Raw genomic sequence first — 22,144 nt, 5'->3', positions numbered from 1 at the left:
CTAACTATTTTGCAGTGATACATCAACTAGCGGAACCGTGCGCGTGTGGATTGCCCGTACAGCCGGGAAAGCTAGTTGATATCATCACTGTAAACAGTAAAGAACTCTAATTCATCTTACTTTTTGTAATTAAATGCATGGATATATTAAGGAACGGCTTTTGTAAATATTTTTCCAAAAGTTCTGTATTGTACCTATTTAAAAATATAAACTTTAATCATTCCAGGTCACCAGCTCTTTGAACATTATGTTTTGATATGTTATGTCTGTTTGTTATTCAGGTCGGGAAATAGCTCATTGAGCTAATGTTTCTTTTAAGCATATACTTTAAATAAAGATTCTTGTACCTTGTAACATTCATTTCTTTGTTTTAATATTCCTTTTACATTTCCGTATACATTTACTGACACCTTTCTTTTAAACCGGTGTAATTCTGTGAATCGTCACACCACTACCAATAAATCACGTGAACTCTGACGCACCTAAATTACGAGGTTAAAAGTCAGAACGTCAACATACAACTGTTTATTTGAAGGTAAAGTTACTTATTTTTTAAATATGTCTTTTTCAATCGTGTCGCTTTTATTTGTCAAACGTTGTATGTTTTGATTACTCATTCCGTATACAATTACTGTATCCATATAGTACGGCATAGAAACAAACAGGAAAAGAAGAGTAAACTGTAATTGACTCACCTATTGTAGTACTTTTTGTACCTAACAGCTTAATGGTTATCTATGATGACATAACTTGCTTTCATTAACTGCGTGGGTTACACAACAGTGCATTTATAATAATGTTGAATGCACTCCTACGCACTGCTGGCACAGTACACTCTGATTCATGCAGCAAGGTACAGTAATGAGCACAATCATATTTGAAATAAGGATGTGTTGGGTGGGGTGTGTGAGCACTCCAAAGAGACTCCACAGAGACTTTCGACTCAAAAACATATGAAATATATCTTGAAATTTTAATGTGTTATAATGTCCCATGTTTTTGATATATTAACACAAGCAATGCGTCAATACAATGAAATGTAAATTGGCATTTATCAGTGTTCCTATACAAGACTAAAAGTAAATCAACTGTCAATCTACAAGTTTGACAGGACTGCTTCCTGAACAGTCTTTTGACACAGAATTTTCTTATCATAAATTTTTACAAATGTGTGCACCATTTAGGCAGTGCCTTTATCAGACAGTTTATCATGTTCAGTGTAAACGTTTATCAGTAATGGCTACAATGTATCGCGATTGGCTGTTCAGTGCCACGTGAGATAAAACTCAAAGGTTGACCACATGTATCAACCATACCAAAACATTGAACTGTTATCATGGATTATCCAAGCTTCAGCTATGGTAGACTTTATAGGGTGCTTCATCTGTAAATGCTTAATTTCTATGCCTTCCTGTGTTGATGTCAGGATTAGAATTTCATATGGTAGTGGAATAACTTTGTTTTGTCTTTTTTGTAATATGCAGTATGATATTTATAGGACAACTTCCAACTTAAAACATTATTGGCAAATTGGCATAACTTGACTAACCACATAGTGTTTCAGTTTCTAAGTTGAATAACTGTGCAATAAGTATTCTTAGAATAAAACTTTTAGTTTCAATGAATGAATATATGAATGTTTTTATTTTTTTATTTTTGAAGAAGACATGGACGCGTCGTTATCAAATTTTCTAGATGAGACTTTAAGCCGAGTTTCACCACTGCCTGTCAACAAGGACAAACACGTGGATGCCAAGAGTACATCCACGGAACAAAAGCTGGTCACTTGTCCATCCTCTCAGCTCAATTGCACCGATGGTAATGTAGGTGGCTCTGAAAGACGCGCAGATACTAGAGTTCAGACAGTGAGTGAGTCGTTTAACATCGAAGGTTGTATGACCACACTGACAGCAACACAAGAAGGAGTAGTGACTGCAGATCATGACATACATAGGTTCATTGTTGAACAGGGAAGCACGGCAAACTCAGGTCATGTATTGGATAATCCCAACTTCTACACCCTAGAAGCACCTTCTGTAAACTTGGCTACGAGCGATGATAAAGAAATACACTACGAAAATAGCTCAGATTTGTTAAACATGGGTCAACATTCTTATGGCAGCTTCAGTGTTAATACAAATGTGTTCCGAGAATCAAACCTTTCTGGGCAATGTGAAAATCACTTGGATTATACCACTGTACATGACTATCATTCTTCTGGACAAAACACACACAGTGTACTAACTGAGCCTTCTTACATGTCTAGTGAGCATTATCAGGCTGTGTTTGTGATGGGAGAAACTGAAATACATTCCAGTGAACCTACAAGTAGCAGTATTATGGAAACCACAACTTCAGAGCATGACATAGACCAGGCATTAGATCTCATCATCGATCACAGCCATGACATTCCAGCAACAAACCAGGCAGATAGTGATATTTCTCATCCACTCTCATCAATTTCTCCATTACCACAGTTATCAGGACGGCCTACTGGGGAAGACTATAGTTCAAAAGTGAGGCCCAGAGAAAAGAAACGACGACGACGGGAGAAGAACCCGGACCCCCCTCCTGAGGCGATACTGCCCCCGTGTAAAGTGTGTGGTGATAAATCGTCAGGCTATCATTACGGCACAAACACTTGTGAACCATGCAAGGTAAGTAGTCATTCAGAGTTTACAGTTAAAAGTTTCAATATAAAGAGAGGGGTAGTTTGAGAGTACACCAAAGAGAGGATAAAAGGCTCAACACCTCCCAGGGTATCCATCCACCACTGAATGAGTCAAACCCATAGATTGGGATAAAAACACCTGCTCCTTAGGTTCGCCCATACCCCGTCAAATGGGAATGACACAAAGGTGATTATATTAAGCTCATCACCTCCCCGTGTACCCCCCCCACCTCATACCCCGTCAAATGGGGCTGACACAAAGGTGACTATATTAAGCTCAACACCTCCCTGGGTATCCCCTTTACCCCGTCAAATGGGACTGACACAAAGGTGATTATATTAACCTCAACACCTCCCTGGGTATCCCCTTTACCCCGTCAAATGGGACTGACACAAGGTGACTTTATTAACCTCAACACCTCCCTGGGTATCCCCATACCCCGTCAAACGGGGCTGAAACAAAGGTGACTATATTAACCTCAACACCTCCTTGGGTATCCCCTTTACCCCGTCAAATGGGACTGACACAAAGGTGACTATATTAACCTCAACACCTCCCTGGGTATCCCCATACCCCGTCAAATGGGACTGAAACAAAGGTGACTATATTAACCTCAACACCTCCCTGGGTATCCCCCATACCCCGTCAAATGGGACTGACACAAAGGTGACTATATAAACCTCAACACCTCCCTGGGTATCCCCATACCCCGTCAAATGGGACTGAAACAAAGGTGACTATATTAACCTCAACACCTCCCTGGGTATCCCCCATACCCCGTCAAATGGGACTGACACAAAGGTGACTATATTAACCTAAACACCTCCCTGGGTATCCCCTTTACCCCGTCAAATGGGTCTGACACAAAGGTGACTATATTAACCTCAACACCTCCCTGGGTATCCCCCATACCCCGTCAAATGGGGCTGACACAAAGGTGACTATATTAACCTCAACACCTCCCTGGGTATCCCCTTTACCCCGTCGAATGGGGCTGACACAAAGGTGACTATATTAACCTCAACACCTCCCTGGGTATCCCCCATACCCCGTCAAATGGGGCTGACACAAAGGTGACTATATTAACCTCAACACCTCCCTGGGTATCCCCCATACCCCGTCAAATGGGACTGACACAAAGGTGATTATATTAACCTCAACACCTCCCTGGGTATCCCCATACCCCGTCAAATGGCACTGACACAAAGGTAATTATATTAACCTCAACACCTCCCTGGGTATCCCCATACCCCGTCAAATGGATCTGACACAAAGGTGATTATATTAAGCCCAACACCTCCCAGGGTATCCCCCATACCCCGTCAAATATGACTGAAACAAAGGTGACTATATTAACCTCAACACCTCCCTGGGTATCCCCATACCCCGTCAAATGGGACTGAAACAAAGGTGACTATATTAACCTCAACACCTCCCTGGGTATCCCCATACCCCGTCAAATTGGTCTGACACAAAGGTGACTATATTAACCTCAACACCTCCCTGGGTATCCCCTTTACCCCGTCATATGGGACTGAAACGAAGGTGACTATATTAACCTCAACACCTCCCTGGGTATCCCCATACCCCGTCAAATGGGACTGACACAAAGGTGATTATATTAAGCCCAACACCTCCCTGGGTATCCCCTTTACCCCGTCAAATGAGACTGACACAGAGGTGACTGTATTAACCTCAACACCTCCCTGGGTATCCCCCATACCCCGTCAAATGGGACTGACACAAAGGTGATTATATTAACCTCAACACCTCCCTGGGTATCCCCATACCCCGTCAAATGGGACTGACACAAAGGTGATTATATTAACCTCAACACCTCCCTGGGTATCCCCATACCCCGTCAAATGGATCTGACACAAAGGTGATTATATTAAGCCCAACACCTCCCAGGGTATCCCCCATACCCCGTCAAATATGACTGAAACAAAGGTGACTATATTAACCTCAACACCTCCCTGAGTATCCCCATACCCCGTCAAATGGGACTGAAACAACGGTGACTATATTAACCTCAACACCTCCCTGGGTATCCCCATACCCCGTCAAATTGGTCTGACACAAAGGTGACTATATTAACCTCAACACCTCCCTGGGTATCCCCTTCACCCCGTCATATGGGACTGAAACAAAGGTGACTATATTAACCTCAACACCTCCCTGGGTATCCCCATTCCTCGTCAAATGGGACTGAAACGAAGGTGACTATATTAACCTCAACACCTCCCTGGGTATCCCCATACCCCGTCAAATGAGTCTGACACAAAGGTGATTATATTAAGCCCAACACCTCCCTGGGTATCCCCTTTACCCCGTCAAATGAGACTGACACAGAGGTGACTGTATTAACCTCAACACCTCCCTGGGTATCCCCCATACCCCGTTAAATGGGACTGACACAGAGGTGACAATATAAAGCTCAAATCATCGCTGGGTACCCCCATACCCCGTCAAATGGGACTGACACAAAGGTGACTGTATAAATCTCAACACCTCCCTGGGTATCCCCCAAACCCCGTCAAATGGGACTGACACAAAGGTGACTATAATAAGCTCAACATCTCCCCGTGTATCCCCCATACCCCGTCAAATGAGACTGACACAAAGGTGACTATCATAAGATCAACACCTCCCTGGTTATCCCCCATACCCCGTCAAATGGGTTTTACACAAAGGTGATTATATTAAGCTCAACACCTCCATGGGTATCCCCATACCCCGTCAAATGGGTTTTACACAAAGGTGATTATATTAAGCTCAACACCTCCATGGGTCCCCCATACACCGTCATATGAGTCATAAAACATAACTAAAATGACATGAGAGTGGAATGATAATTTCTTTAAAATATAAAGCTATTATAATGAAATTTATGAACAAACTCTTCAATTTTACTGAGATTACGGAATTTAAATCCCAACTGAAGCGATGAGCCAGACTAAGTGTGAAAATAAGTAGCATAAGAAGTTTAAATTTAGTTTGTGTGTGTGTTTAAATCTTTGAAACCAAGCTTGTTTATATTTAATGTTCAAAGGTGTTCAAATAAAATTCGATTTCCGACTTTCTAGCGAAATGTTGATTTTGATGTTACTTTTTACATGCAAGGTCAACAAAAAATATACAACATAAAATATTTCAATCAATAACATGCTTTAACTTATTATTAAAAGTCCTGAAGGTTTCAAGGCATTTGGTCAACCCATTTGGAGAAGAATCTTTACTTTATACTAACATACAAAATGGAGGATGAATTTCCAATGAGAAATCACATGGTTCAGTAATTGCCAAACTACATAATTAATAACAGCTAAGGGAAAAAAGTTATATAATTAAAAATTAATTATAATTTATATTTACCTATCTACTTAACTTTTCATAGCATATTTGGAAACATTGTCAGATGAGGCACGTATACCGTTTTGATAGTGAATGCTTTAAGTTGAGATTTAATCAGTTTTAAGGCACTCTTTGTTTAAAAATTCATTGCTCATGCATCCGGTGCGATTGATTCAATATGTTGTTGTCTGTTTTAGGCATTTTTCCGACGCACATTGAAGAAGAAAGAGGTTGACTACAAGTAAGTATTCTTTTTTTATCTCCGTTTAAAACAGATTTACAACTTACCAATGTATTTTACGCTTTGTTTAAACAGTAATTATTATTATGTTTTCCGAGGTTTATAGATATTTTTCAGTGAAATGAAATTGATTCTTCACTGTTACCATAAATAAATAACTAAGTATACAACATACTCTTCGATGAATTAATATCGTCATACTTTTCGATGAATTAATATGCATGATACTTTTCGATGATTCAATAAACGACATACTCTTCCAAATATGAATATAATAAAAAAAATGATAGTCAACACATTGAAAATAGCGATATGTGAACTTTGAAGATTTACAGAAATAAGTAGGTGAACAGCTTTTCCTTAGTTGGTTTAACTGTTTCAGCAACAACTCAGTAAACACATATCAGATAATGTTATACACTGGAGTCTGTGCGTTTGTTACAATGCCTTATTGTATTGTTAATATGGTATATCAATGTAAGTGTTTTGACAAAAACTATTACTTGATCTATGCTCAATAATGTGCATTAGTAGTTTTCAAATGTACGTACATGAATTGTGTTTGCTAGGGCTGGTGGCCGAAAGCAATCAAATTGTTTGTTTGTTTGTTTGTTTTTATTGTATTGCTTTCAATATTATATTCTATTTACCAATATATTACGTAGCTTATAGCTTACCTACATTTTATAGTTTTTTCCACGTTAAATTGTTTTGCATGAAACTGGGGTTGAAAACATCATAACTATCATCCTCTTAGGCAAAAGATGTTACTGATGATTGTTGCTAGTTAACATTACTCGTATGAAAAATTCTTTTACATTACAACTTATGTAATATTCTTGTTGCTACAGGTGTAAATGCTGCCATGGCGAGCAGGAGATATGGAAACAGGGTCCCTACAAGAACGGCTGCCCAGCCTGTCGCTACGAAAGGTGCCTCGCCGTCGGCATGTCCAAAAACGGTAATTATAAGACTTACTCATTAAGTTTTTTTTTTTTTAAATATTCTAAGGTAAAGTTTGCGTTGTGTTTAACATGCATTTATTTATAACGAAGAAAAGTTTGTTTATATTGTTGTTGTTGTCGTTGTCGTAGTTAATGTTGTTGTTGATGTATAAACGTGTCCAATAAACACCCATTCGTTCATCGATATCTAAAGCAATGAGTCCTGTTCCAGTTTCTCCATAAACTATATGATATGGTGTTGAACTCTTCATTTTCAAATATACTTTAAAAATTTCAGTTGGACTCTTTCTAGAATATCTAGGTTGTTATATCCCCATATTTTTAATCGATAAAGTTAATCTGGCTAACCTGGTTTATTGAATAATTCTATTTGGTGATCAACATGTAAACGAAGTCTGTTAGAGTTTCTTACGCGACTAAATGTGGCTCGTCTTGCCTGCCCTGCGACATTTTTTTTGGATTCATTTACAGTTTCAAACGGTTGATTATTGAGTGTGAAATTAAAGTTTTATTGCCTACCCTTCGAGAACACTACAATTTTTAACTTTGTTGTATTTATAGTTAACTTACAATTAGAAAATCTCTTTCTTAAACCAGTTTGGCAAGGCAGGGAGGGAGGGCAAAATTTTCTACAAACTTGCAATTATACTATTGACAACCATAATTTATCGCATATCTATACACGAATCATTTTCACTACGTACAAAAGAGTTTCAGAGAATAAAATACATTTTAACTTTATTTTCTTTAACTGAGGTGGGAGAAAAAGAATCTACCATAGCCACTCGTGTAAGATAGGTTCATCCCAACCCTCGGGCAGGGTGTTTTGTGAAAACTCGGTAAACCTCGTTTAAGCATAACACCCTATGCTCGGGTTGGGATGAACCTATCTTACACATGCGGCCATGGAAGGTTATATATTCAAAGATTTCTTCCTCAATTGAATCATGTGTATCAATTAAAAAGAAGTGAGTACAAAAACTATGTCTACATGAAATAGCAGATAAAGAGTGTGAAAATATAAATACGAATTTGTACAGATGGTAATAAATGACATAAACATAAGAAGTTTTCAATATTAATGTTAACACCGAATCATTCAATGTAATAAATTCCTTTATAAATGTACAGATAAATGAAACATGTTTGTGCGACTTTTGTCAAATATTGAAACACTGGAACATCTTTTCTGGGAGTGCTCGAAAGTACAACCACTATGGAAAAGACTGAATCAATTCTCAAAAGATAATTATATTAATTTAGACTGAACATTAAAAAATATTACCTCCGGAATATTCAGCAACGAAAAACACACAGCAATTACTAGCTTCTTCGTGCTGATCAAATTTTACATGTTTGGTTTTAAGTATAAACAATCAACTGCCAACATTTATTCGTGACAGGAAATACATGATAACTAGACATAAAATATATATATGGAGAAAGACATTGTACTAATAAAATGAAGCAGCATGAGAAAAGCAAGGGTTCATATTCATTCTTATCTAAAACAACCTTAATCATCACCTGCCCAAATCTTTTGTGTTCATAAGTATCATTTTTTTTTAAAAATGTATGATAATCTATGTTCCTCCTGTTTTCATATAGTTTAGTTAACCAATGATCATGAAATATCTATTGAAATGAATAACACCTTTTTGGTAAATGTATAACATCAGTTTCTAAATTCTATCTAATCAATTATCATTGTCTTTAAGAAAAGCACATACATTACTGATCTTTTTCTGCAAAATACATTTTTTTTTAATATAAGTTTGAACAAAAAAAACAACCAAAAAACTTAAATTGATACATTATATTGATTGGACGTCATGTTATAACCAAATACAATATAAATCTGTATAAACAATTAATTTCAGCAATCAAAATTGGAAGATACACAAACAACCATAAGACAAGTAATATCAAACAAGTAAAAAGCCTGGAGTCCAGAAATAGAAACAGTCAAGGCGACGGAGCAGACAACAGTTCGGTGAACCTTGCGACCAGTCCACAATCTCCTGAAGAGTCCCAAGATCCACTACCAGGACCAAGCGGTTGCGACACTCAAGCCGCGAGAAGCTTGATTGAGATCGCTTTTTCTCAGGCGATTTCACAAACCAGTCCGCCATCCAATGGTAGATATTTGCGAGAATTTTTTTTTTTTTCAAAACTTGCATGCTTAAAATATACACAAGTGAAACAGAGACAAAAATCAACATTTACATTGATCAAATGGAGGGAAGTGTATTTGCAATACTAGAAGTATTGTATGATTCGCAATAAGGAGATGAACAATATGACAATGATAGGACTGTACTTGCTTTAAGGACACCGGCTCACTGATTATTATTCATAGTTAAATAATCTCTGTCAACCACTTATTTCAGTTGACCTGTCATCTCCTAGACCATCTGCCACCTCCTCGTCCGCCCTAGATTCAGACTACGCTCTCTGCCCAACCTCCTCCATCGCCTCCCTAGAACCCTCAGGTTCTCAGGGTCGGTTTTACCTAAAATCTGGGATGACACTGAAAGTATGTTAACTTCTCTTGTGTTTTTTGTCTATTTTTTTAGTTTTTTTTGTACCCGTATTCAAAGAGTACCAACAATGTTTATGTTAGGTTAATCATTTGCAAAGAAAGTGATCAAAGTGTTATATGAACAAGCTGAAATCAAGCGTAGTGATGTTTATATAACTTCTGTTAGTTCAGCAACAGGTGGCCATGATGAGGATTGCCGGTTCTTTCTTGAGGGATTTTCCTGTACAAACTTGATAACATATAATACCGCAAACCTTTCAGGAGATCGATACGACAGTAAAGATAGTGACAGAGGCTCACCGGAGCACAGGGGTGATCCCAGAACAATCAGCTGATGAGATCAAGAGGAAGCAGGCTGAGTACCTGGTAACAATATCGAAATGTTCTCTGTAGTTATGTTTGTGTGTGTTCTTTGATGATCCTGTGAGGTTCGTAGGTTGCCATCTGATGATCCCTATATTTTATGTGGTAAGTAGGTTTCAATCTGAGGACCCCTATGCTTTTTGTGGTCAGTAGGTTGCCATCTGATTACCCCTATACTTTGTGAGGTCAGTAGGTTGCCATCTGATGACCCCTATAGTTTGTGAGGTCAGTAGGTTGCCATCTGATTACCCCTATAATTTGTGTGGTCAGTAGGTTGCTATCTGATTACCCCTATAGTTTGTGAGGTCAGTAGATTGCCATCTGATGACCCCTATAGTTTGTGAGTTCAGAAGGTTGCCATCTGATGACCCCTATACTTTATGAGGTCAGTAGGTTGCCATCTGATGACCCCTATAGTTTGTGAGGACAGTAGGTTGCCATCTGATGACCCCTTTACTTTGTGTGGTCAGTAGGTTGCCATCTGATGACCCCTATAGTTTGTGAGTTCAGAAGGTTGTTATCTGATGACCCTTATAGTTTGTGAGGACAGTAGGTTGCCATCTGATGACCCCTATATTTTATGAGTTCGGTAGGATGCCATCAGATGACCCCTATAGTTTGTGAGGACAGTAGGTTGCCATCTGATGACATCTATAGTTTGTGAGGTCAGTAGGTTGCCATCTGATGACATGTATAGTTTCTGAGGTCAGTAGGTTGCCATCAGATGACCCCTATAGTTTGTGAGGTCAGTAGGTTGCCAGCTGATGACCCCTAAACATTGTTTGTGAGGTCTGTATGTCAAAGATAATTGATTGATGATGTTTATTTCTCGTTCATCTGGACTAAATAATCTTCCAAATGTATATGATATAAATGTTCAACTTGTGTTTTTGTTGTCATTTCAGGAGAAGTACAAATTGAAGACACAGCTGTTCGGGGAAATGAGAGCCATTTCCCGGGCCGAGTTTGCGGAGTTTTATAAGGCAACAGGTACTTTCGTGTTTAATTTAATACACAGGTGTGAAAACAAAATAACTGAGACATAGATGAATTGTTGTCTGATAAAACTGTACATGGTATTATTTGTGATCAGACATCTAAGCTTTGTAACCTGTCTACCATTTTGATTCCATCGGAACATCACACATATTTAGCGCAGTCTTTGTGGGGAGGTGGTTCAGCTTATTTACATCGATCTCTTTGCAAGCATGTTACTCCAAAAAAGCTTCTGTGTAGTAGCAACAGGTTATCTCTGTCCATATGAGACTCGTCTTTGATATACATACTAAAACTACTCTTTCACCACCTGGAGGATTTGCTTCAAACCAGCGCCAGTATTCATAAAACAAACATCTCAAATCCCCATTTTCTCGAAAATTCTTCAGTATTTAACTCACCAACATGCCCAGTAAGTTTTATATGCAGGCAGTTAACATTTGTCCTAAGTTGACTTAAATAACGCGCTGGTTAAATTGATCAAGCTGAGCACTTTAATAACGCTATCAGCACATTTAAGGAACTTTTTCTTTTAGGAATTGATATCGATGGCCGTCGTGGCGAAATTGAAGCTGCCATGGAATTTTTCCAGAAGAGAATCGCGTTCATTGTGGCGTTTGCAAAAGCCATACCTGGTTTCAAGGATTTGTGTTTGGACGACCAGGCATCCCTGATTAAAGGTGATTTTTCATACATCCATTTGATTATATCTCGTCAATTTAGTAGCTCCCACGGCAGTAAACATACTTGTTACAAAAACACTCAATGTATTTCACATATAATAGGCGTCTATTGTTATGCTCGGAACCATGTATGTGGTTCATAACATTTGAAAACTATTAATGTGCAAAGGAGGTCGTAAAAGTTTTGGCCTAACTATTTTGCTAAAAGTTGTTTGGCTTTTAATTTTATGTTAAAACTAAGCTATATTTGCTGTCATTTTCTTATTTATGAAAGGCACTGCTGCTATTGTATAAACCAGTTACGTTTTTAGTTCGGTCAGTATTCTCCAATGTGTACGATATTGATCTATCAGTATTTATCCCATGATAACTATTAACATTTAACCAATCAAATCGCTTAAATGAGCCCAAAGATAATTTGTGGCAACTTATAGTTTTATATTACTCTGCTGTTTTACAGCAATAACAACGCTCAACCTGCTTCACATAGCTTGAAGAATGCCTTGGGTGTTTACAATGCTGCCCAAACCTGCGTACAATGCGTGTACATGCATGTTTGCCCATTTATTTTAATTTAAAAAAATCAGCAGCCATTTAAATAACACTTTCATAAGTTGTCCATGTTTATCTTATGCTATTATTTGTGGATATTTACGTCCCATTCCTTAAATAAAGGCCTTTCGGCAATGGCGAATATTTATTGATGAACGCAACATCTTTGGATATGTCACGAATCATCGTGTATACATATAAATTGAATAAGGTTTATTTTGATATAGTTTGATTGCGTCGTTTGGACTCCATGCTCTTTAACCAACACAACTGTGTTCACAAAGACATAAATCACGCAATTAATTCCTTAAATAATTATGTTAATTGATTTATGCGTTTATGAATGCTATAATGATTGTAAAGATGATCAAAAGCTGTATGACTGTGCTTGTATCAAAATAAATGTCCTGTTCTGATCTGTTCAGCTTATCTTTAGGCTAGTCTGCACATTAAAGTGAGGTGATTGGTCAGTTTAAACATTAAATATTTTACAACGATTGTGAAAAAAGATATGACAACTTATACTCTCACTCTCGTAGACACGATTTTGAGCAAGAGTGTGGTCTTGTGTTGTGTGGGAAACCGGAGTGCCCGGCTTGGTGACCACTAACCAAACTCACATGTGCCCATGCCGGGAATCCAACCCGGGGCGCCCTGGTGAGAAGCGCTTGGTCTTAGTTGATTGGTTGATAGTAATTACCATATAAATGTTAACCAATCAAATAACATTTTGGCTAACGTTGACTTATGACATGTTTATTACCAACTATTTGTAAAAAAGTATTCATGTAATTTTCTGTATATCAAAGTATGTCAATAAAATAATGATTAAACTAGCCTCAAGTCTTTCTGGCCAAGTTTCACGGCATGATTGGCTGTACATTTTGGATACATCAAACCACTAAATTAACGTTTAGATTTGCATTGTTTGTAAATACCCTATCACATGTCATAAAGGAAGAAACCAATTCTGTAATATATTGTTGTCTTTATTTTATCATTTTACTTTAACAATCGAAGTTTGTCAGGTATATTAGACTCCTCCTGTGGTTGGTATGTCGGTCTTTCTTTTGCAATGTTCTTTGTCCGGAGGATAACTTGAAAACTACTGTATGGAGTTTAATTAAACTTCATATTATGATAGAACATAATGAGAGGAATCGCAGTGTGCAAATACCATAACTCTATTTTAGTCAATCACAGAGTCATTGCCCTTTGTAACTTTAATTTGTCAGGGTAACTTCTAAATAAGTGGATGGTTTTGAATTATATAACATACTTTGGTCAAGCTTGGTGAATGAACATGCAGTGTACAATAACCTCGGAGTGATGTTCTCTTTTCAAAGAAATAGTTTTCCATTCCTGTGTCCGATCCAGTGTCCAGGCGGCAATTGTTTCACTTTATTTTTGGTAAAAAACACTTTGTTATAAACATATATTTCACTGTACAATTTTCAATTTTGGGCCAGAAAAAAATAATTCCTTTTATTGTGGAGTATCTTTATATCAAGAGAATGTTATACCTGTTTCTTTTTTTACATTGAATTAAGATGGTCGAAAATCGGGCCGGGTATATTTGTTCGTTTTATCCAGAGTTTTGTTATATCCGTATTTATTTTATCTGGAGTTTCATGTATGTGTATTTAAAATGGTGGCATATTTACTAAATTCAGTTATCACAGATTAGATTTCATGGTATATGTATGAATATGTATGCGAAGCTTGATACTTGATGTAGGCGGCTCAAAACAAGGTTTCGCATAATATATTGATGTTTTTCTTCTCCTTTCATAATGATTAAAAGTTAAAAATCCATCTATTTTAGTGTCCAGATTTGAAAGCACCCTTATTAGAGCCTACAAGAAAACATTAGTCAATTTTAACCAGTCTACTGAAGTACTGGTGACACCATGGGGTCGGACATTTCACCTGAGCGAGCTCGAGGGGTTTCTTCCCAAAGATATGCTCAAGCTTAGAATTAAGATGGCTGTTCGGCTGAATGCATTGGGACTCTCACTACAGGAGGAGGCTGTTCTAAGGGCCATCGTAACAATGTGCCCAGGTATATAAAAAACTAAAGTTTCTAGTAGTAGGATAAAGTATTCTTTTACATGAAGTTTAAAAGTAATTAAACAAGAGCTGTCATGGGAAAATGACAAATGACCCCAATATGGCAATGTTGAATTGATGGCCAATTGATTTTAAGCGTGAATTTAACCATTGCTAAATGCAACAATATCTGCTCATCAGTTCTATAAAGTTTTCTCAATATTTGAATAAAAATTGAGGCAATAACAGCTGAGACACAATAGATACAGACAGACACACAGACTCTTTTACTACTATCGAGCTATGGTTATAGAACCAATAAAGATTCTATTTATAGCGTAAATACTTACAAATTTTCCAAATATTTCGCAAATTTACAGTGCAAAATTAAAAAAGTCGCTAATTAGCGCATTCATTTTCAGTGCTATTTATTACTGACGTAACGTCACAATTTTTTGATAGTTATAACACTATTTATATATCAAAAATGCATTATAATGACATTATTTCATGAATGCAACATCATTTAATTAAATTATTGAATGAATATTTGGTCGCATTGAACAATAATAAAATACACAATAAATATTCACAGAATCAAACAAATGTATACAAATTTATTTTATGCTTTACGATAAAATATGGGGTTTTATCAGTGAAATAACAACAGTGAAAATATCAATTTGATACTTTCACTGCAAAATAAGGAGTGAAAATATCATCTTTCAGAACTACTTTTTAAATCCTTTGAAGTTACTTTTCCTTGTTCAAAACAGAACACTTGACGTTGAACCAGAAAATGTAGGCAAAAACATGTTTAAAATTTAAAGAAATGTTTTATAAGTTTAAATAAATATATATTTGGAAGTTAACAACTTACCGTTTTATTACCGGTTATCCCATATTTCATTTTTTTTCTTGATTTTGAAGCTGAATGTTCGAACATTTGCTTTCCAAACAAATTACAGGCGAAAACAACAGTTAGAACATAAATAGATTTTTATATCATCGTTCAAATGTATGTTGTACTGTTTGTCTTTGTAATACGTAATACCAGCTTTCCGAAAAATTTACATAACAATTAACAGATAAACTGATATATTTTTGACCTACCAACGCTCAAAAGTTATCGTGGCATTCACTCTTCACATGGAAAACAAACCTGTAAGCGAAACAGACTGGTCTCTGACAGTAAGATGACTGAATATTCATGTACCATGAAACACAGTCTAAAAACTAAGAAAAAAATTAATCCAATTATTATCCGCATCTGTTTTCCTAACACATTTGACCTTCCACATTTTTATTCATTAAATGGCGGCATATTAATTTGTGTTATTTATCCATGCCCCGTTTAAAATAAAAGTGTTTTTGTTATTTTTTGGAACATATGTGAACTTATGAAACGTCATTGATTACCGTTCATATAAGCTTTGCGCTAAAAAACGAGCGAATAATAAACTATAAGAATGAATATCAGAGAACTTTTTTCTCAACAAACCGGAAATAGAAAAGTTGACAGCTATAATTTTGCGTGAGGGGCGCCCAACGGGTAGCTGCTTAATTAACACCGTTTTCAAAAAAGCGGGTAATTAAGAAAATAAATTAAAATTCTTTAAAACTTGGAAAATATGTTTTTTCTATGACACTCGTGAAATAAGATACGATCTTACACTGAAATAAACAAATATTCTCGTTATTTTTATTTATTTATCAATGATTTTTTGCAACATTTTGTCATACCATGTACAGTGACAGTCATATACATATGTGGACATCTTGTATGTAATACATTGCTTGCATTTTATGCAGTATTAAATGTAAGGTTAGTTTGAAAAGAAATATTCCAAGATAAAAATCAAAAATAAATGAAAATAGGGTGTTTTATTTCTGAAATATCTGGATTAGTACTGCATTTTGATCTGGCAGGTCGTATTCGACTTGTTTTGATTGGTTGCCGATTCAGATCTCAAGACAGGTATTAGGTGAGTGAAATCAATCTTTAAAAAAATCCACGAGATGATATATGACGTGACGTCAGTGGTTTTGAACACGACTGTTCTTCACTAAGTATTACACGAAGTGGAATACCATCGAATGTTTTTTTGCGATAATCATTGCCTGCAGTTTTGTGGTGTGTATATAATTCCGTAGTATACTGTGACGCTCTGATTTTGATATTTTTCCGCTGCGTCTTTTCTTTAATATTAAGGGTTTTTACCCATTTTTTTCACGTTTTTGTCTGCGTCCTTTCTTTGCTAGCGCCCTATAATGTTGTGTGCATAAATGTGTGCATAAATGTAATGATGTGTACCATTTCATTTCAGATCAGTGTGAGTTGAATGATAGAGCCAAAGTGGAGAGCATTCAGGAGAAGCTGTTTGTGTGTTTACAACACATGTTGAATGTTCGCCACGGAGGCACGGGAAACCTGCTCTACAAGATCATGGACATTATCACTGAAATGCGCATTTTGTCGGAAGGCATTTCTCAGTTCACTAGAAGTGCCTTAAAAGACATGAACCCTCATTTCAAGGAGAAATTCTCATTGTTAAGAGAATTTATTAGCTGAGTATTGAATAAAATCAAGTGTGGTCAGACAATGTAATGTGAGCGTTAAGCTTTAAGTTATTCTATTCTACATGTATTATAAAGTTTGTGTGTTGTAAGTCAATTGCTTGACAAGTCATATTTTCAAGTAAAGAGTTACTATTTTCATCTTTTGCTCATTTTAAATCATTGTATACACAGGACATTCAGCGTTTGAAATGTACTAAACTAGGGTAAGCTCAGTTTAAAAGACACGTACAGTATTTTAAATCAATACATACACATGTATAACAAATCTTGAGTGATAAACCTTGAACTACTTACTAAATAATGCGTTTATGGAAAACTTTTTTACTGATAACAAGATTGTAACCTTAAGTTTATAACTGAAAATAGACAAATATTAAATGACTTGTTGGTTCTAAAAGAGTAACAGTGATGAAGGTAGAAAAACGTGTTTGCTGCACTTTTCATTCAAATTTAATATGTTATTCTTCATAAGAACCATTGTTTTCGATATTTGTTCATCCTTTTCATTGTGGTACAACATATCTGGGAGAATGAGTGCATCTTTAAAAGGGTATAAAGTTTAATGAAATGTTCTCTAGTTTAATGAGTTTTCTGGAGAACTGTTTGTGAGCCATTCATGGGAGGGGAAAAACGGACATCCAGATTAGCACAAAAAGTGAAATTGCTGTGTGTCATTTTTAGCTCGACTATTCAAAGAATAAGGAGATCTGTATAGTAATCATCCTAGCGTCGGCGTCACAACTTACTTAGGGTTTTGCATGTAAGCACCTTTAAGTCATTTTCTCAGTAAATACATCATTTATTGCAGTGAAACTTTGGATATGTATTCCCAACTATCTAACCCACTAAATTAATGATGTTAGATAACACTTATTTAAATATAATGCAAGAAATGGGCCTTTATTATTTGACTTAGAAATTCTATCATCAAATCTACTTAATTAACCAAGCTAGATAAATCTAGTTTGCATCTAATGCAAATAATTGCCCTTTATTATTCGGCTTAGAATTTCTGGTTAAGGTTTTGCATGTAAGCATTTTATACAATGGTACTCAACCATCCAACCTACTTAATTAACCAGGTTAGATAACTCTAGTTTGCATTTAGTGCAAAATAATTCATTATTCGACTTAGAAATTCTAGTGAAGGTTTTGAATGTACCCACATTTAAGTCAATATCTCAGCAAATACATTATGTATTGCATTGAAACTTTATATGTGTATTCCAAACTATCTAACCAACTAAATTAATGAAGATGATTGCATCTTTTTTAATATAATGCAAGTTATGGGCCTTTATTATTTGACTCAGAAATGTGTGTTAAGGTTGTGCATGTAATAACACATAGGCTTATATCTCAATACCTACTTGATGTATTGCATTGAGACTTTGTACAATTGTATTCAACATCCAATCTTCTTAAATAACAAAGTAAGATAACTCTACTTTGCATTAAATTCAAAAAATGAACCTTTTTTATTCTACATAGAAATTCTGGTTAAGATTTTGCATGTAACCACATTTAAGTCAATACCTCAGCGAATACATCATGTATTGCATTGAAACTTTATACAAAGGCTCCCGACCATTCAACCTTCTTAATTAATGAATAAAGATTTTTGCCCCTTTATTATGTGACTTAGATATTCTGATTAAGGTTTAGCGTTTTAGCACATATATGTTAATATCTCAGCAACTACTTGATAAATTGCATTCAGACTTCATATATTGGTACTTAACCACCCAACCTACTTGAATAACCTTTAGATAACTGCATTTTGCAAATAATGACCCTTTATTATTGGACTTAAACAATTTGGTTAAAATTTTGCATGTAACAACTTTTATGTTAATATCTCAGCAAAAACATCAGGTCTTGCATGGTAATCTAATCTTATTTTACAGTGATCAATGCATATTTCGCCAAAACTGTTCAATCCTTATACTGAAAAGCGGCTGAATAGTTGAGCGTGACAGCTCTTGTTTTGTTTCAATTGATACTCATAAAAAGTGCATAATATTTAAATGGCAGCAGTGAAATGGTTGTGTTTTTTCAGATTTGTTTAAATAATTATGTTTTAGTATTTTACTATAGAATAAGCAATTTTTGTATTATTTGTTTTGTGTTTGTCTTATTGCCAAATTGTGTTGGAGATCAATTTAAATTATTGTTTAAGGTTGGTTACTTTGTGTGTAAGCTTATTCATGCTCGCACTTGAGCCTTGTCCATTCGGCGAGTGCTCCGATAAGATTGTAAGTCAATTTAAATTTTGCAAAGCACAGTACACAGACAGAGAATGTTACTCTGGTTAAAGCTACTCTGGCTCTTTAATGTGGACCAGAGTATAGCACTGTTACACGGACCCCCATTTAACGTCTCTCCCGGAAGACGATTAATATTGTTTTAGTGGTGCGGCGGGGAATCGAACCTGCGACTCCTGGGTGGACAGTCAGGTGTGTTACCACTAGACTACGGATCCGCCACCACCTCACTGTATGAATTGTGACAAGGTGTGAAGACGTGAGTTTGAAAATCAATATTGTATTAGACAATTATTGTATTGCAATAATAATAATTCTTGCCATTTTGTCTTCTATATCTCTTCAAAAATGTTCTACATTGTTGCAATGCACTCTTTATATGTATATAACATGTCAATCACATAATTTTAACAAAAGTATACATGTTTATTATATTCAACAAATGATATACGGTATATGCATCGTTAATTTCAATAGAATTCTTTCGAATCTAGGGGGCGGGGGAGTGGGCATTTTTATGTCAATATTGAAGAGAGAAAAATACGCTCAAATGCCCCAATTTCGGACAATAAACTGTCTTGGGTAAAAACCTCAACATCCCCCTGCCAACATTTTAAATCGAATATTACAAGGTTGTGCCCCAAAGTTACACCCCCTCTAATGTCAATTCCTGGATCCGCCACCAAATATCACCATTCGCATCACCATTACCATTGTTTTCAGATGCATATGAATTAAAAACATTTTGTCTGCGAATAATATCGTAAATACTACATTGAAAAGCATGCATGACATTTACAATAAATAACTGTCTTGTTGATTTGATTCGGATTTTTTTTAAAGTATCTTATTTTGAAGAGTGTTTGAATGTCTTTCAAGTGGTATGTGCTGATATTGTCAGGACGGTGGTCGGGCAGAGGTGTGGATGGTTATCTGTAGGTAGGGATTGACCCAATCATAGGAGCAGCCATGCCTTTGTACGCTACTGATTATGAAAATATCAGAAAAATCTTATAGATCTTAGATTACATGATATACTATTCTGTACAGATACTGGTATGGAACCTAATACTGACAAGTCGAAAGATGGTTTTCCGAAAAGGTGGTATTTTAAGATACTATGAAAAATGGTACTATCGTGGTACTCAATTGTAAGTTGTATCCCAGTATAAATACTCAGGAGCGTTTTTCACTCCAAAGCTTTCCTTGACACTGCCTAGGGAAACACTAGCGAAACAGGCGACAAAAGCCATTACAACTATATTAAGATATCAAAAACATTTTGTTTTTTTACACCCGAAAGACGCTTTTAAATTGTTTAACTCAATTGTACAACCTATTTTGTGTTATTGTGCCGATATATGGGGATACCGTTACTCTGAATATACGAAGAAAGTCCATATTGACTTCGGTAAACGGATTTGTGGTTTAAACCAGTCCGTTGCTAACTTTTTTGCATTAAGTGAGTGTGGAAGAATCCCTATGTCCATACAATATACAACACGTTGCTTTAACTACTGGTTAAAACTGATACACATGCCAGAAAACTGTTATCCACGACAGAGTTATCTTATGCTTAAATGACTGGATGAATCAGGTCGTGCAACATGGGCAACAAGTGTGAAGAAATTTTACAGGGTATAAGGGGGGGGGGTACCCACAGAGGTGTTGAGTGTAATATAGTCACCTCTGTGTCAGACCCATTCTACAGGATATAAGGGGGGTGTACCCACAGAGGTGTTGAGTTTAATATAGTCACCTCTGTGTCAGACCCATTTTACAGGGTATAAAGGGGGGGGGGGTAGCCACAGAGGTGTTGAGTTTAATAAAGTCACCTCTGTGTCAGACCCATTTTACAGGATATAATGGGGGGGGGGGGTAGCCACAGAGGTGTTGAGTTTAATATAGTCACCTCTGTGTCAGACCCATTTTACAGGGTATAAAGGGAGGTACCCACAGAGGTGTTGAGTTTAATGTAGTATATTTGTGCTGTGCAATACTGCAAATTTTGAGAGGTATAGAGCACCTAACTGGTCTATGTCTGCCAAAAGCAAGTTTTATATACCAAAATGTTCGCAAAGGTCTTTAGTTTCTGGAATGGATAATCATTTTGTTCAATGACGATGCGAAGCTGAAAAATCCAAGATGGCCGCCAAAACACAAACATTTAGTGAGTATTCATATTTGCCTATTTCTATTACTACATTTGAGTTTTCAGTGACAATTTTCAACTGATATGTTAGTAGGTATATAACGAATAATTTTTTTTTATTACTGTCTATGTCATTTTTGTTTATTTATTTAGCTAAAATATGCTAAATTATTCGCAAAATAGGGTTTGGGGTTAGCATTTTTATGTGAATACTGAAAGAGGATAAACAGACATATATGAAAGTTTCAGTTTAAATGGATGTACAGAGTATGGACATTCATGTATGTGGCATTTAAATTAAAATTAGTGAGATGTCCTCTTGCAGTAAGGTATATGATGTGGGTGGGGTAATTAAAACGGGTTTCAGCGGTACCTCATATTGCGCTTTTTCTACTACAGATCTACTATTTTTATCTAGTTTTAAGTATGTTACACTTCATAGTTAAACTAGACACATGTTAAAACAGTTAAATACACTCTTTAATTATTCATAATTTGTTGGCCAAGGTGGCAACTACATTTTAAAGATTACTGGGGGGGGGGGGGTAAGTTTTCATAATTTATGAGAAGTCAGACCCATCACAATATATATAACATTTAAAAAAAATGAATATAATTCATAAATCTGTGTTGCTTCTTTAATATATTTCTTTTTACAGAAGGCGCATGCTACATTTGCCATTAACTGCGAAATTATCAGTAAATCTACTTCCTGGTGATTACAATATATC

At 36.1% G+C, this 22,144-nt stretch overlaps 1 protein-coding gene across 3 annotated transcripts; it reads left to right on the top strand.

Moving 5' to 3' along the window:
- Positions 1 to 362: 362 nt before the first annotated feature.
- Positions 363 to 19,680, top strand: LOC128205561 (nuclear receptor ROR-beta-like). Of its 3 annotated transcripts, none has more exons than XM_052907297.1 (11): positions 363 to 535; positions 1,663 to 2,657; positions 6,224 to 6,267; positions 7,119 to 7,228; positions 9,113 to 9,370; positions 9,623 to 9,768; positions 10,036 to 10,140; positions 11,043 to 11,127; positions 11,670 to 11,813; positions 14,194 to 14,430; positions 16,745 to 19,680. In XM_052907297.1, the coding sequence occupies exons 2-11, from the start codon at positions 1,668 to 1,670 to the stop codon at positions 16,987 to 16,989; spliced, it is 2,364 nt and encodes a 787-aa protein (XP_052763257.1). In that variant the 5' UTR covers positions 363 to 535; positions 1,663 to 1,667; the 3' UTR covers positions 16,990 to 19,680. The 3 variants fall into 3 exon arrangements, with proteins under 3 accessions (XP_052763257.1, XP_052763256.1, XP_052763255.1); XM_052907296.1 differs by lacking the exon at positions 363 to 535 and adding an exon at positions 764 to 853; XM_052907295.1 differs by lacking the exon at positions 363 to 535 and adding an exon at positions 1,345 to 1,443.
- Positions 19,681 to 22,144: the final 2,464 nt, after the last annotated feature.

The sequence above is a fragment of the Mya arenaria genome, chromosome 10, assembly GCF_026914265.1.
Source record: "Mya arenaria isolate MELC-2E11 chromosome 10, ASM2691426v1".
NCBI classification, from domain to species: Eukaryota; Metazoa; Mollusca; class Bivalvia; order Myida; family Myidae; genus Mya; species Mya arenaria.
Note: the sequence above shows the minus strand (reverse complement) of the source record. Positions and strands in the feature narration are given on the sequence as shown.